Source organism: Seriola aureovittata, chromosome 20 (genome assembly GCF_021018895.1).
Source record: "Seriola aureovittata isolate HTS-2021-v1 ecotype China chromosome 20, ASM2101889v1, whole genome shotgun sequence".
NCBI lineage: Eukaryota > Metazoa > Chordata > Actinopteri > Carangiformes > Carangidae > Seriola > Seriola aureovittata.
The window spans coordinates 23,564,857-23,580,675 of record NC_079383.1 but is presented as its reverse complement, the minus strand read 5'-3'; the positions used below and the strand labels follow the sequence as shown (position 1 = coordinate 23,580,675).

General features: G+C 44.0%; 2 protein-coding genes and 1 long non-coding RNA gene across 6 annotated transcripts in view; 1 reads left to right on the top strand and 2 right to left on the bottom strand.

Annotated features, from left to right (window-relative positions):
- Positions 1-1,953: 1,953 nt before the first annotated feature.
- Positions 1,954-2,948, bottom strand: LOC130161028 (uncharacterized). Its single transcript, XR_008826089.1, has 2 exons — positions 2,642-2,948; positions 1,954-2,541 (listed from the first exon to the last, which is right to left on the bottom strand). It is a non-coding gene; the product is annotated as an uncharacterized LOC130161028 (long non-coding RNA).
- Positions 2,949-3,830: 882 nt separating this feature from the next.
- Positions 3,831-9,657, bottom strand: LOC130161017 (apoptosis regulator Bcl-2-like). Of its 2 annotated transcripts, none has more exons than XM_056363933.1 (3): positions 8,767-9,657; positions 8,060-8,418; positions 3,831-3,990 (listed from the first exon to the last, which is right to left on the bottom strand). In XM_056363933.1, exons 1-3 carry the CDS (start codon positions 8,939-8,941, stop codon positions 3,862-3,864), a joined length of 663 nt encoding a protein of 220 aa, XP_056219908.1. In that variant the 5' UTR covers positions 8,942-9,657; the 3' UTR covers positions 3,831-3,861. The 2 variants fall into 2 exon arrangements, with proteins under 2 accessions (XP_056219908.1, XP_056219909.1); XM_056363934.1 differs by lacking the exon at positions 3,831-3,990 and adding an exon at positions 6,104-7,897.
- Positions 9,658-10,790: 1,133 nt separating this feature from the next.
- actr3b (actin related protein 3B) overlaps positions 10,791-15,819 on the top strand; it is a 14,303-nt gene continuing 9,274 nt past the window's right edge. For all 3 annotated transcript variants that reach the window (XR_008826084.1, XM_056363917.1, XM_056363916.1), the window contains exons 1-4: positions 10,791-10,878; positions 11,521-11,666; positions 13,057-13,112; positions 13,222-13,346. Coding sequence is in view for 2 of the 3 variants with exons in the window: in XM_056363917.1 (XP_056219892.1) it covers positions 11,623-11,666; positions 13,057-13,112; positions 13,222-13,346 (225 nt within the window). In the remaining variant the exon portion in view is untranslated. The remainder of the gene's footprint in view (positions 10,879-11,520; positions 11,667-13,056; positions 13,113-13,221; positions 13,347-15,819) is intronic.

The following is a 15,819-nucleotide window of genomic DNA, read 5'->3' as shown; positions in this document are numbered from 1 at the left end:
GATAACATGCAAATATATTTCCATTGAATCTACTACATCCACACTTCATTTCCTGCAGGATGTGAAATGCTGGATGGCAAAAAACCCAATATATATATATACATATATAGGAAATACTGTTACCATTGCATTAATTTCTTCAAGGCTGTAACTCACTGCACCTGGGTGTATTGGCCACTCCTCTTTGCCTCACCTGCATCTGGTCCAGAAAGCTGCAGCGAGACTTTTAACTGGTACAGACTACATTTAACTGTTCCACGGTCAAGGCGGGGGTGGGGGAAGGGAGGTGATGGTGCCTTTGTTGTTCAGCTCCAAAGCTTGAAAGAGCTTTCTGCTTTCAATCAAATGTTCCCCTCTGTCAAGATGAAACTCGAGACGTACATGATTTCAGTGGTCTCTGGTTGCTGTTAGTCGTCTTAGTATTTTATATTTCTTTAATTTTTATAAATTGATCTTACAAGTTTTACCCTTCTTTTTACCACTTATTTTTATATTGCCTTGTATTTTGTCATTGTCATTCATTGTTGTCATTTCACTTGCTGTTGTTGTGACTGTAATTTGTGCAGCAGCTTTAGGTTGTTTTTCAGGTGCTGTATAAATAAACTTGATCTGAAAATGATCAGTAAAATTTACTGTTGACTAGAGTAAACTATTGATTGTCTGTTGACAGTGAATGAGTGAACAAGGGAGCGACTTCAGACAGTGTTGGCTGCAAACAGGAAGTACAACACACACACATGCTGATCCGGTTAATGAATGAAAACCTGAAGAAACTGACCCTTCGCCAAAGGCATCAATCAGAACCATGACCTGTTACGCTTTTCTACATCTCCACTACTCTGAGCAGATAGTTCTTTAGTCCTCAGCTGTCTGAACGAGAGATCGTGACACCCAGTGTCTTTGTCAACTAACGGTTGGAAAACAAGCAAATGGGATCAGAAGAACTTTTGGCCCGAGTGGGAAACTCACCGGTATCTCAGTTCACTCTGCTTATATGTGAGTTAAATCGTGTCAATTATTAACATCTCACCTTGATCTCTGTCCAAAACAAAACCACCAACCAGCAGAGACCAGAGACCATGACCTGAGGGGGACCAGGGTTCAGACCGGATCACAGATTCTGGATTTACCCAAACTGGAGAGGATGTGGTGGAGAAGAAAACATGAGCAGGTCAGAGTGTGGTTCTTTGTTCCAGCCACTAGATGGAGACAGAACCATCAGATGATAATTGGATAACTTATGAAGTTATATTGATTAAACATTAGAGATGTAAGAGAAGAACTGACTGAACCAGAGCGAAAACACCAGTAAATAAAAATATTAGTTTTAATACAATTACAAAACATTGTCATCACATTTACTCTCATTAATCATTTCAACATTTCTGACTAAAACAAAAGTTTTTCCAGACAGAATCTTATAACGTCAGAAGCTGAATTAAAGATTTCCACATATGAACTGTCACTTCCTGTCGTCAGATAAAAACAAAAAAATAACAAAGTGCATAAAAATAATTGAACCAACCAACACCAACATGTTCAGTTCATGACAAGCTCATTACAAAAGGAAAATATGGAAAATGAAAAATAGAAAATGAAATCACATGTTGACACAACAGCAACAGTCTGATACATGAACATCAGAGTCAGTTCATCTGAACATTTTATAAAGTCAATAATACTAATCAATCAGTAAAATAATCAGTAATCAAAGATAAATTTCCTCTGTCAGAGGCTGAACGTCATGTGATATAATAATCCAGCAGTGCAGAGAAGTGTACGAGCGAGCAGGACATCCTTAATCTGACAGTGATGAAGCTTTTACTCTTCTTCATCATTGAGTTCAGAATAATGAGGAAGAATAAACATTTACATGATCCACACACTGATCAATATTTATGATTATTAATTTGATTTATACATTTCAAACACTTCAGTCACTGACTCTGTCTCCTTTTCTTTCCCTCCTCTGCAGCAGTGACAGTAACGTTCACTGTTTTATCTTCATCACCTTCATAAGTTTGTTCATAATAATTCTTCACCTTATTCACAATATATCTTTAGTCTGACTTAGTAGTTAGTAGTTATATTTAGAAATATGTATTTTTCATTCCAGTCATGTGATCATATTGTTTACATGTCACCTTGTTGAATGTGACTATTGGACGTGGTTATAACCCAACTCACCTGCAGGTGTCAGCGTTTCCTCTCCTATCATATTAAGAACTTCATTCATGGTTCAGACAATGCTGCTTATAATTAACAACTCCGCCCCTTTCACATAAATGCGTTTGTACCTGGACAGGTAAACCCAGGGTTAACTGAGCAGGTATCATAACTAACAGTTGAAGCGATGAAGCTCTGCAGTCACAGATCTGTGACTCTCTTCTTATACCTGAGCTTTATAAACACTCATTAGCCACGTCTGATTCACCCTGGAGAAATGTTGGTCAACTGTCAGGAGCCAATCAGATGCAGCCGCTGGCGTCCATCGTCCTGCTGCTGGATCACTGTTCATCTGGAATCAGCTCAGGTCACTTCCTGTTTATCCAGAGTCATAGAAAATATAAAATATCAACCATTTGTGAGAAATGTTGTCATAGTTTCTGTGTGAAGTCTTGAGTTGTGAGGTCACACTGACCTTGACCTTTGACCTCAAAAGTCTAATCAGTTCATCCTTGAGTCCAGGTGAATGTTGGTACCAAATTTGAAGAAGTTCTTTGAAGGTGTTACTGAGACATCGTGTCCACGAGAATGAGACGGACGGACAACCTGAAAACAAAATGGCCGCTCTGACTGTCGCTGGGCGGCAGTTTGTTTTTTGTTTCCTCTGACAGTCGCAGTTTAATCTGCATGTTGAGTCTTTGAAGGTCGTCTCTGCTGAGTGTCCTCGCTGTGAGTGAAGACAACGTCTGTGATGTCTCTTTGTCTCCTGTGAGTCCTCGTCTGTCTTCTCCAGAGTCACCTTCATCCGTGTTAGTCAACATCAGTCAACAGGTTCAACATGAACGACACGGAATTAGTATCAGAATAAAAACATGGAGGTGATGTTGATGTCCATGAACATTCAGAGCGGTTGTCATGGTGATTTGTTGATAAACATGAAACACTGCGGAACATGGTCCAGTTCATTGTGAGCCTGTCAGCTAACAGGAAGGCAGTGGAACTTTTATTTTGAAACTCCAACCTCAGTGATCATTACAGGACTCTTATTGTGTAGAACTGCTGTGTCTTTGTATTTGCAGACTCCAGACCAGTCCAGATCAGACCAGTCCAGACCAGACCAGTCCAGACCAGATCCAATCAGACCAGACCAGACCAGATCCGTCCAGACCAGTCCAGACCAGATCCAATCAGTCCAGATCAGTCCAGACCAGACCAGACCAGACCAGACCAGATCCAATCAGATCAGACCAGACCAGTCCAGACCAGATCAGACCAGATCAGTCCAGACCAGACCAGTCCTGTCAAGTCCAGATCAGACCAGACCAGTCCAGCCTAGATCCAATCAGATCAGTTCAGACCAGATCCGTCCAGACCAGTCCAGACCAGATCCAATCAGTCCAGATCAGTCCAGATCACTCCAGACCAGACCAGTCCAGACCAGATCCAATCAGACCAGACCAGACCAGATCCGTCCAGACCAGTCCAGACCAGATCCAATCAGTCCAGATCAGTCCAGATCACTCCAGACCAGACCAGTCCAGACCAGATCCAATCAGACCAGACCAGACCAGATCCGTCCAGACCAGTCCAGACCAGATCCAATCAGTCCAGATCAGTCCAGACCAGACCAGACTAAATCGGTTCAGACCGGTTCAGACTGGTCTGGGTTGGATCAGTCTGGTCCCGGAGTCTGAGTTATTTCTGGGTGAACAAGGCTCCCAGTGCGATCCCAGCTGCTCCCAGTACAGCCAGTCCAAACACTGTCCTCAGAGACCAGAAACTGACTGGAGGTCTGGACTCGCCGTACAACTCCACAAAGGCATTCTGGGAAATCAGAGAGAGAGAGAAACTGAGTCATGTCTTTTATGCTGTGATAGATTCACAAATGAAACTGTGTGTGTGTGTGTGTGTGTGTGTGTGTGTGTGTGTGTGTGTGTGTGTGTGTGTGTGTGTGTGTGTGTGTGTGTGTGTGTGTGTTGATGTGGAACAGTAATATGATGATTAGGGGAGAACCCTTCTCTAAAATAGTTTCTCCTCTCTTTCAGACTGCCCCCCCCCCCCAAGTCTTCTTCATGTCTCTACTGTGCAGATGAGGTTTGATTGACAGCTTCAAAGACCACAGGAAACACACACACACACACACACACACACACACACACACACACAGTGACTGCATGATTGACAGTTCAACATCAGACTGAATCACATTTCTCTGAAACATGAGTCACATGAAGGGAACGTGTGTGTGTGTGTGTGTGTGTGTGTGTGTGTGTGTGTGTGTGTGTGTGTGTGTGTGTGTGTTTTGCTGAGTGGACTGATGAGAACTGGGTCTGTGAGGAAGGGGGGTGTGGGACTATTTTTTCAGTAGAAAGTAGTAGTAGTTGATTAGTTTTTATTGATCATCCCAGACCAGACGACCAGTGTGTTAACCCACAGAGAGACAGAGAAGAGGATTCACTAACAAGCCGCCAACATCAATCCACTGAGGAACCGCTGGATGTGTCCAGGTCCTGGTCCTGGTCCTGGTCCACAGTCAGGGAGGGACCAGAGGATCCTTGTAGCAGCAGGGACGGCGCCCTCTGTGGCCACAGGTGTGATGACACAGCTCAGCGCTGTCTCCTCATGACCCACACCATCACTGTAGTGATGTGAGTTTATTGGTAACCCAGGATACGGTGAGCCAACTGACAGAGAGCGGGTCTGAGGCAGTAGACTGACCCAGAATGAAGGGCAGGGGACAGTTATACAGTTGCAGAAAAGAGGGGGGGGGGGGGGTCAACAGTATGTACACACAGTTGATTGGGGTTATAGACGTGGTCAGACAGGACAACAAGGTGATCAAAAGGTGTAGAAACAAAAGGTCCTCTGGAGGCCACACAGTGTAACACCTAGGGTCAAGTTAGCAGGGGGCCAGGAAGAGCCTTTAGATGAATCAGCTAGTAAGGTAAAGGTAGGGGGGAAGACAATAGAAGAGGGCACTGCATGCAGACAGACAGGCGTCAAGTCCCAGCTACCCAAATGTGTATTTTCTTCCTCAGAGCTAACGAGCTAACGAGCTAACGACTTGTTGTGATGTCGCCTTTGTTCATGTTTCCTGGCGGCTCAGGTGACTCACTACTGCCACCTACTGCTTGCTTCACGTAGGAACCTTTGTTCACACCTTGTTGCTCTGGGATACATATATGTGTGACCCACCCCCAAACATTTAGACACAGAAGAGTTTAACAGAGTTTGATCCTTTTTATTGTTTTAATTAAACATTTGTTTGAGGAAAAATGTTATTTTATAATCTCAGTCTGGACTTCCTCTTTAAACACACACACACACACACACACACACACACACACACACACACACACTCTGTCTCTATCTGAACGTCTTGATGGAAAAGTTTTGTCAGTGAATTCTCAGAAAGTCGCTCAGCTCACCACTGCCTGTGTTCTTAGAGCTAACACACACACACACACACACACACACACACACACACACACACACACACACACACACACACCTTCATCTGCTGCAGTGTTAATGTCAGACAAACCACCAGCTCTTCACTGCCTGAACATTAACTGAAAATTGAAAACACGCCGCCTCAGGTCCACTGTGTGTGTGTGTGTGTGTGTGTGTGTGTGTGTGTGTGTGTGTGTGTGTGTGTGTGTGTGTGTGAGAGAGAGAGAGAGAGAGAGCGCTTGTCTTGTTATTTAGGTTGAACAGAGTTCTATCTGACGCCTGAGGCGGAAACTCAACCACAGTGATTACCTGGAAAGATATTTCTAGGTAATACCCCCACACACACACACACACACACACACACACACACACACACACACACACACACAGACACTCTTATCAGGCTGTAGATATACTGAAGGAAACCACTGCGACAGGAGAGAATATAAATAGAAAGTAAAAGCTTTTCTCTGCTGTGTTCAGGGGTCTCTCACTCACTCTCTCTCTTGCTGATACGTCAGATCTGACAGGTGAACAGCCTGATGACTGTCAGCCAATCAGAACGCAGCACAGGACTGACAGGTGTGTTGTCGGGTTTTAAATGAACCTGTTGGTTTTTAATTAATTTTAATAGTGTTTTCAAACTTTATACAACGCAAGAGTAAAACATGTACATATATTACATTTCTGTATGTGTAGTACATGTACATATAAAACAAAAAATATGTATTAATTAAATCAGAGATTGGAACAATTTCATATATTGACGTCTACCCATAAAAAATGTGTTTATATATGTATGTTCATATTGTAGACATACATTACATAAATATATATCCAACCTGTCAGTATATATATATATATATATATATATATATGTATATACAGATACACATTTCACTGGGTATTTCATATATGTTATAAACTTATATGGATTTATATATGTGACAATAATTCATCCTTTTACAGGAGACATGTCATATATCACATTTCTGCATGTGTTAGCAGACAATAGATTTTTAATCAGAGCTTTTCAAATGATCGTGTGGAGTTAATGATCAGTGTGTTTTTAAGTACACAGTTAACATGAGGTGTGCTTGTTTTCTTCACCCTGATGTTTCTGTAATGAAAGTCTGGAGCAGTTACTATCTGAGCTAAACGTCTTTTTGAATTTTCAGCTCATTAAGATCAGTTAGATTTTTGAATAAATATTCCCACAGCTAACAAGATTTAAATCAATCAGATTATTGATCGATTATTTCTGTGACTCATTTATTCTTCAGTTTGTCTCTAAACTGTCCAACATGTCCGACTCATCCTTCACGTAGATCTGAGCTGTTTCTGTCTGTGTCATCAAACAGCCTCTGTCCTTCATATCTCACACACACACACACACACACACACACACACACACACACACACACACACACACACACACACACACAGTCTCTCTGCAGAGTTTTAGGGATTTTCTGCACTTTGCATATAATTTGCATTTCAACCAAAATACTTTTCTCTGTCACATCTGATCCACACACACACACTGTGTTTGAATCTGATGTATTTGATGTTGAACTGCTGTATGTTTATATTATTGATAATATCCCTTATTGATTTCTGATTGATTGATCAGCTGTTAAGATGACGGTTAAGGAACACACCACATAAACACAAGATGGTTCGATTCCCGCACTTTACTGTCCAATGACACAAATTTAAAAAAAGACGGATTCCTTGAAAAAGCTGCAGGTCAAAACCTCTGAAGCCCCCGGTGACTCCTGGACCCTGGAGGGACTTTTCAAGGACCCTTCAATCACCACAGGATCCCTCTCAAAGAAGAACTACTGAAACCACCATGAACCCTGTGCTGGAACCCCTTCAAGGGCCTGGGACCTGATCCAAGACTCTTCCATCACTCTCAAACATCCTCAGGAACTTCTGTCCTTCTGTCCTCATCAAGGACCCTTGAAAACCTGTCCCTGCCCTGGAATATCTTCAGCCACCTGTAGGACTTCTGAAACCAAAGACTGTTCAAGACTTTCAAGTATCCCTGAACTATTTCAGTGACTCTGTGAACGGACCGGGGTCAACGACAAACAGAGGAGCCGATCAGAACCTCTAGAACCCTTCCAAGGATCCAGCACTCTCAAGTATCCCTGAACTATTTCAATGACTCCTGGACACTGGACAACACAGAGTACCACCAAGTCCACGCCATGTTATAGTTTCAGTGTTGTCACGGTTACTTCACTGACAGTCTGACTGATTCAACACTGAGCTGAGGGAAAGAAAAAAGATGACAGGAAGGAAACAAGGAAAGGAAAAAGAAAGAAGGAAACAAGGAAAGAAAGGATCAGCGTTGCGTTAATCAGACTGAAAACATCTGGTTTGTGAGCCTGAGCAAGAAGAAAGACAAAAAGAGGACTTGTTGTCTTCCTACCCATCCTCCATTGTCTTCTATCCATCCCTGCAGCAGCGGTGAGTCCAGACTCTCCTCCATCCACCTGGCGATGTCGTCCACCCGCCACGCCCCGCCCGTCTTGGCCACCTCGGCGCTCAGAGCGCCTCCCAGCTCCATCATGGCCACGATGCGTCCCCAGTTCACGCCGTCCCTGAACAGCTCCTCCCTGACCACAGTAAGGCTTTGCCTTTGCGCCGACCGGCTGCCGTCCCCGCCGCCGTCCCCGCAGGGCAGCAGCGCTGACACCTGGGCTGAGAGGTTGCCACGGTAACGGCACTCCAGCTCGTCACCGGCGCACCGCAGGGCGACCTGTAGCCGAGGAGGGGTCGACCAGGGATCTAGGAGGAGACAGCCAATGACCAAGGAGGAGACGAGTGATGTCATCATAATGTAAGGGGCGTGAAAGAAGTTGTTACATCACAATACAGGAAACAGTGATGTCACCTGACCACACCCCTTCTCTCAGTACTATGATGTCACCACTGTTACGAGCTGCAACAGGATCAGAGCTGTTTATACATGTAAATAGTATTAGTACATGTAGTAGTAGTACTTGTAGCAGTAGTAATGTTTGTAGTAGTAGTAGTCTTAATAGTAGTAGTACTTTTAGTAGCATTAGCAGGCGTGAACTCATTAGCAGTTGCCGTGACAACATGAGTACACCGCCTCACCTTGCTGGGCATCACCTGGAGCGACGCCTCTGCCTGACGTCCTCGACGTAGCAGAAGAAGCTTCCTGGTGTCTGCGCCGAGCGTCTGATTGGCGCGGTGGCGGCCGGAAACGCCAGGCCACGCCCTTGTTGAGCAGCTTGTAGTGGAGGAAATCCTCCACGATGTCCCGGCTGGTGTAGACGGCAGCCATCGCCCCCTGCAGGTCACTGCTGTTACAGCCCACAACCTGCAGCTCCACACCTTGGCATCCTCTATGGTCGGCCAATAGGAACGCAGCACCTGGTGACGTCAGGAGGTGCTGCGTTATGAAGCTGTCAGTTGATACTAAAATAAAAACACAGGCTGCGTCATCAAGTTCCAGCAGGAAGTAAAAGTTGAGCTGTGAGGAGAGTGACAATGAAAACTCTTCTTCTCTGGTTCAAACCGGATCCGTCTCACGTGACAGTGAAGCTTCAGGCCATGATCGATAAACCGTTATTGATTACCGGTTGATTGAGGATCGGGCGACGCGCCGGGGCTCATCACGGAGACCCGGTTCAGGTCTGAGGAGGTAAAACTGAGAATCCAACATGACGCGGGGGAGAGGAAACCCGGTAGATGATCAGATGATCAGGGACGACGATCGATAATCGATATCCGGAGACACAGAAGAAAGAAACATCTTCCGGGAATCAGTGAGAGGCTGCAGGTCCGGGTCTTCCTCCGGGTCTGTAGTCCTCACTGCACGTGCTATATACACACACACACACACACACACACACACAGACTGCCGGTGGTCACGCCCCCTTTTTATGACCGGTGGGATTCCCCTCCAACGATCCTCTCACTGCCAGACTCCCGCCACAAAACGTCTACATGAAAGTGTCCAAAGGAGGAGGAGGATGATGAAGGCTTCTTGATTCTCTGTCCCGGCTCTGTCTCGGCTCTGTCCTGGATCTGTCCGGCTCTGTCTCGGCTCTGTCTCGGCTCTGTCTCGGCTCTGTCTCGGTTCTGTCTCGGTTCTGTCCCGGCTCTGTCTCGGCTCTGTCCTGGATCTGTCTCGGCTCTGTCTCGGTTCTGTCTCGGTTCTGTCCCGGCTCTGTCCTGGATCTGTCCCGGCTCTGTCTCGGCTCTGTCCCGGCTCTGTCTCGGCTCTGTCCTGGATCTGTCCCCCCCTGTCCTCAGTCTCATTCATGCTCTCATTGCCCCTAGATGCGCGCGCATGTGAGCGTGCACGTTTAAGTTGTTTAATTTTGATTTCCTTATTTGTGTCTATTATTATTAGTCATAGTACATAGTGCATTATACATGTAGTAGTAGTAGTATTAATAATAGTAGTAGTTAGCAGCAGTATTGATACTTGTCTTTGTATTAGTATTAATATTAATAATAGTATTATAAGTATTAGTATTTGTAAATATTTCATGAGTCTAATACTTTCAGTAGTGGTACTCCTGGTAGTATTGGTAGTGTATTATTTTATCAGTATTTCTAGTAGTAATGTTAATAGTACTAGTATTGTAGTAGCATTAACAATACTAGTATTCTAGTATAGTACTAGTCATAGTATATTAATATTATAGTATATACACACAATCCTAGTGCTTGAAGCAGTTTTATTAGTTGTAGTAGTAACAGTAAGTCTAGAAGTATAATTGTAGTAGTGGTATCATTACAGGTAGTAATACTTGTAACTCAGTAGTAATGGAAGGTTCATAGTAGTAATTGTTATAGTAGTATTTGTATTATTATAGTTAGTGTCATCAGTGTAAGTTATTGTTCCAGTAGTATTAATAGTAGTTCTATTTATAGTATGAGTTTTTGTAATGGTAGTATTAGTAGTATTAGTAGTAGTAATTATCCTCCTTTGTCCTTTTGTACATGTTACACATGACAGAGTGTGACAGGGTTTTTTTTAATAGTTTTAGATTTAATGTTTTAATGTGATTTAAATGTGGTATAAATATGTAGTTTTACTGTAGTATAAATGTAGTTTAAATGTGGTTTTACTGCGGTATATATATATGTGATCAGTGTGAGTCGTTGTTGTGTTTGGCGCCACCTGCTGGAGTGACTGTAGATGACAACGTGTTACTGTCGCGTGTGTTCCAGCATCATGGAGGAGAGTCACTGCAGTCCCAGGTTCAGGTACTTGTACTTCACTTTACTCTCTGCTGTGTACTAGTACTGCAGCTCACAGCTCAGTCAGATTCACTTCAGATTACTGAGATGATTCATTGATTATCAGTTAATGATCAGAAAGTAATCAGAGACTGCTGATAACTGATCAACCACTTCAGTCAGTGTTGATGTTAAACACCAAATATTTCAGTCACACTGATCAGACTGATCCAACACCGATAATCAATAATCAGCAGATGCATCCGTCATACATCACGTTACCTACATTTATTATTATTAGGATTGTTATTATTATTATTGTTGTTGTTGTTGTTGTTGTTGTGTGTCATCACCACTAGGAGGCGGAGGTGAGTTGTGTGTTCAGTTACAGGCAGCGATATTTACAGTGTAGTTGACATCACGTGAACGTAACACACACAAACACTCTCTCTCTTTCTCTCTCTTTCTCTCTCTCTCTCTCTCTCTCTCTCTCTCTCTCTCTCTCTCTCTCTCTCTCTGGTTACTGAGGCCGTGTCAGATGTGTTTCTATTTTCTCCTCCTTTCCCTCCGACCCGGAACTGCTCTGAGAGAGCGAGAGGGGACGGTCCAACACACAGGTATTACATTTCTCTCACTCTCTCTCTCTCTCTTTCTGTCTCTCCATCACAGTGGTCTAACTCCGCCACGCGCTCTCCGCTCTGCACTCATCCGGTCACAACAACAACCACCGACCGCCCCGCGGCCCGGACCGAGCCGGACCTGAACCCCAACATGTCCCTGCAGCTGCCTCCGTGCGTGATAGACTGCGGGACCGGGTGAGGACACACGCACACTGTACACAGTAAAGACTGTGACGTCATGTGTGTTTTTATGAACATCATCATGATCATGTGTGTAGAGAGCACGCCTCTGTGTGTGTGTGTGTGTGTGTGTGTGTGTGTGTGTGTGTGTGTGTGTGTGGTGTGTGTGTGTGTGTGTGTGTGTGTGTGTGTGTGTGTGTGTTGTTTTGGTTGTTATTAAAGGAACAGTTCAACTAAAATAAAGTCAGCAGAGGTGATCAGTCAATAATAATGATAATAATAATGATGATGGATTTTGATTCTGAATTGGTTCATGGCCTATGTAAGGACTGGACCCGGGACTGGACCCGGGACTGGACCCGGGACTGGACCCGGGACTGGACCCGGGACCCTCAGGATGACTCTGTTTTGTTTCAGCATCATTAGAATGAATCACCTCATCAGGGGGCTGGTCTCTGGGGACATATTGACTCTGCAGAAAACCATGTCCTGCTGTTTGACAGACGCTGTTGGAACGGGGACAGTCGGTGTGTGAGGCCCCGCCCACTGATCTGTGATCAGTCTATTCTGGTCTGAATGTAGGACAGCTGCAGGAAGTGGAACAGGAGCTGGACTCTCAGAGACAGACTTCAGATTGACAGAGTCTGAATTCAGCTGCTGCACAAACCAGTTCTCCTCTTATTGTCTTAAGTCTGACTGTGGTGCAATGAATTCTGGGTAAATTAAGACTCTTGTAAGACATGTTTGTGTTTGGGAGGAATTCAACAGCTACAGGAGGTTTTACTGAAGAGAAACAATAATAAACAAAATGGCGGCCATCTCTGAAAACTCTTTCCTTTCTCTTTGCTCAAAGTATGAGCCATGCTTACCTGTTGTTGTTGTTGTTGGGTGCTGCCGGTCAGCGCATGTGTCATTGATTGTTACCATGGTAACACTGGTCTCAGACCTGAGTTAGTTTGCAGGTGAAGGTGGAGCTGCTCACAGCTGCAGAGACTAAAAACAGCTGGTGACACTGGTCCCAGTATAACACTCAATGGTTCCTGGTTCTAGTGGGAACAAGAGAGGAACAACTGAAAAGTGTCCGCCCTGTTTCTTACTGCAACTCACCAATATTTTCATTATTGATTATCTGCTGATTATTTTCTCAGCCAAACAATTGATTATTGGTTTGTAAAGATCAGAACATTGTTTTTTTGTCCAACAGAACAAACATCAAAATGATTGAACATGAATTAAGATCACTCAGCTGGAACCAGAAAGTGTCCCATGAGAAAAGTTTTGTTCATTGTGTTCTGATACATGACCTGACCAAAGGTTCCTCAGAGGCACTTCCTGGGTCCAGAGCCAGATGTTGGGAACCTCTGCTTCACTGTTTCCTAACAGAGTTTCATGTGTGTGACTGCAGGTACACAAAGATCGGCTATGCTGGAAACACAGAGCCACAGTTCATCATGCCCTCCTGTAAGAACCACTCACAACAACACATAACTTTGACCTGACCTTTGACCTTCGACCTCCCTCTGCTTGAGAACACCTAAATCACATGTTTGTGTGTGTGAATGTGAACCAGGCATCGCCATCAGGGAGTCGGCCAGCGTGGGAGAACAGGCCCAGAGGAGGCTCGTACGAGGAGTCGACGACCTCGACTTCTACATCGGAGACGAAGCCGTGGACAAACCTAACTACGCAACTAAGGTGGGTTCTCTCATGTTCTACTGCTGGTGATGAGGTCAACCACCTTTCTTTATTCCTGTCTTCATGTTCTCCTCCTGTGTTCATCATGTTCTCCTCTGTCTTCATGTTCTCTTGTTTTCATGTCCTCTTGTCTTCATCTTCTCCTCCTGTCTTCAACATGTTCTCCTGTTTTCATATCCTCTTGTCTCGTCTTCTCCTGTCTTCATGTTCTCCTCCTGTCTTCATGTTCTCCTTCTGTCTTCATCGTGTTCTCTTGTTTTCAGGTTCTCCTGTCTTCATATCCTCTTGTCTTCATGTCCTCTTGTCTTTATCTTCTCCTCCTGTCTTCAACATGTTGTCCTGTTTTCATATCCTCTTGTCTCATGTTCTCCTGTCTTCAGTTCTCCTCCTGTCTTCATCATGTTCTCCTGCCTTCATGTTCTCTTGTCTTCATGTCCTCTTGTCTTCATGTTCTCCTCCTGTCTTCATGTTCTCCTTCTGTCTTCATCATGTTCTCTTGTCTTCATGTTCTCTTGTCTTCATGTCCTCTCGTCTTTATGTTCTCCTGTCTTTATGTCCTCTTGTCTTCATGTTTTCATGTTCGCCTCCTGTCTTCATCATGTTCTCCTGTCTTCATGTTCTCCTTCTGTCTTTATCATGTTCTCCTGTCCTCATGTTCTCCTCTGTCTTCATGTTCTCCTCCTGTCTTCATGTTCTCTTGTCTTCATGTTCTCCTGTCTTCATGTCCTCCTGTCTTCATGTTCTCCTCCTGTCTTCATGTTCTCCTGTCTTCATGTTCTCCTGTCTTTATGTTCTATTGTCTTCATGTACTCTTGTCTTCATGTCCTCCTGTCTTCATGTTCTCCTGTCTTTATGTTCTCTTGTCTTCATGTTCTCTCCTGTCTTCATGTTCTTCTGTGTTCATGTCCTCCTGTCTTCATGATGTTCTCCTGTCTTTATGTTCTCTTGTCTTCATCTTGTCCTGTCTTTATATCCTCTTGTCTTCATGTTCTCTTGTCTTCATCTTCTCCTGTCTTCATGTCTCCTGTCTTCATGTCTCCTGTCTTCATCATGTTCTCCTCTGTCTTCATGTTCTGTTCCTGTCTTCATGTCCTCTGTCTTCATGTTCTCCTGTCTTCATGTCTCCTGTCTTCATGTCTTCATGTTCTCCTGTCTTCAGTTCTCCTCCTGTCTTCATGTTTCCTCCTGTCTTCATGTCTTCATGTTCTCTTCTGTCTTTATGTTCTCTTGTCTTCATGTTCTCTCCTGTCTTCATGTCTCCTGTCTTCATGTTCTCCTGTCTCCATGTCCTCTTGTCTTTATCTTCTCCTGTCTTCATGTTGTCCTCTTGTCTTCATGTCCTCTTGTCTTCATGTCCTCTTGTCTTCATCTTCTCCTCCTGTCTTCATGTTCTCCTGCCTTCATGTTCTCTTGTCTTTATCTTCTCCTCCTGTCTTTATCATGTTCTCCTGTCTTCATGTTCTTCTGTGTTCATGTCCTCCTGTCTCATGTTCTCCTTCTGTCTTTATCATGTTCTCCTGTCTCATGTTCTCCTCCTGTCTTCATGTTCTCCTGTCTTCATGTCCTCTTGTCTTCATGTTGTCCTCTTGTCTTCATGTTCTCCTGTCTTTATGTTCTCTTTTCTTCATGTCCTCTTGTCTTCATCTTCGCCCGTCTTCATGTCCTCCTGTCTTCATGTTCTCCTCCTGTCTTCATCATGTTCTCCTGTCTTCATGTTCTCCTCCTGTCTTCATCATGTTCTCCTGTCTTCATGTTCTCCTCTGTCTTCATGTTCTTCTGTCTTTATGTTCTCTTTCTTCATGTCCTCTTGTCTTTATCTTCTCCTGTCTTCATGTTCTCCTGTCTTTATGTCCTCTTGTCTTCATGTTCACCTCCTGTCTTCATGATGTTCTCCTGTCTTCATGTTCTCCTTCTGTCTTTATCATGTTCTCCTGTCTTCATGTTCTCTTGTCTTCATGTTCTCCTCCTGTCTTCATGTTCTCCTGTCTTCATGTTGTCCTCTTGTCTTCATGTTCTCCTGTCTTCACAGTCTCCTGTCTTCATGTTGTCCTCTTGTCTTCATGTTCTCATCCTGTCTTCATCATGTTCTCTTGTCTTTATGTACGCTTGTCTTCATGTCCTCTTGTCTTCATGTTCTCCTGTTTTAATGTTCTCCTCCTGTCTTCATCATGTTCTCTTGTCTTCATCTTCTCCTGTCTTCATATCCTCTTGTCTTCATGTCCTCTTGTCTTTATCTTCTCCTGTCTTCATGTTCTCCTGTCTTTATGTCCTCTTGTCTTCATGTCTTCATGTTCTCCTCCTGTCTTCATCATGTTCTCCTCCTGTCTTCTTCATGTTCTCCTTTCTTCTTGTCCTCTTGTCTTCACGTTTTGCTCTGTCTTCATGTTCTCCTGTCTTTATATCCTCTTGTCTTCATGTTCTCCTACTGTCTTCATCATGTTCTCTTGTCTTCATCTTGTCCTGTCTTAAAATC

What these genes read in the sequence shown, in the direction of transcription:
- LOC130161017 (XM_056363933.1), bottom strand. Translation starts at nt 8,941, where the DNA reads ATGGCTGCCGTCTACACCAGCCGGGACATCGTGGAGGATTTCCTCCAC. An exon ending in AGGCAGAGGCGTCGCTCCAG is followed by an intron (nt 8,419 to 8,766) that starts GTGATGCCCAGC and finishes GTCTCCTCCTAG; the next exon opens with ATCCCTGGTCGACCCCTCCT. An exon ending in TAGAAGACAATGGAGGATGG is followed by an intron (nt 3,991 to 8,059) that starts GTAGGAAGACAA and finishes CTGATTTCCCAG; the next exon opens with AATGCCTTTGTGGAGTTGTA.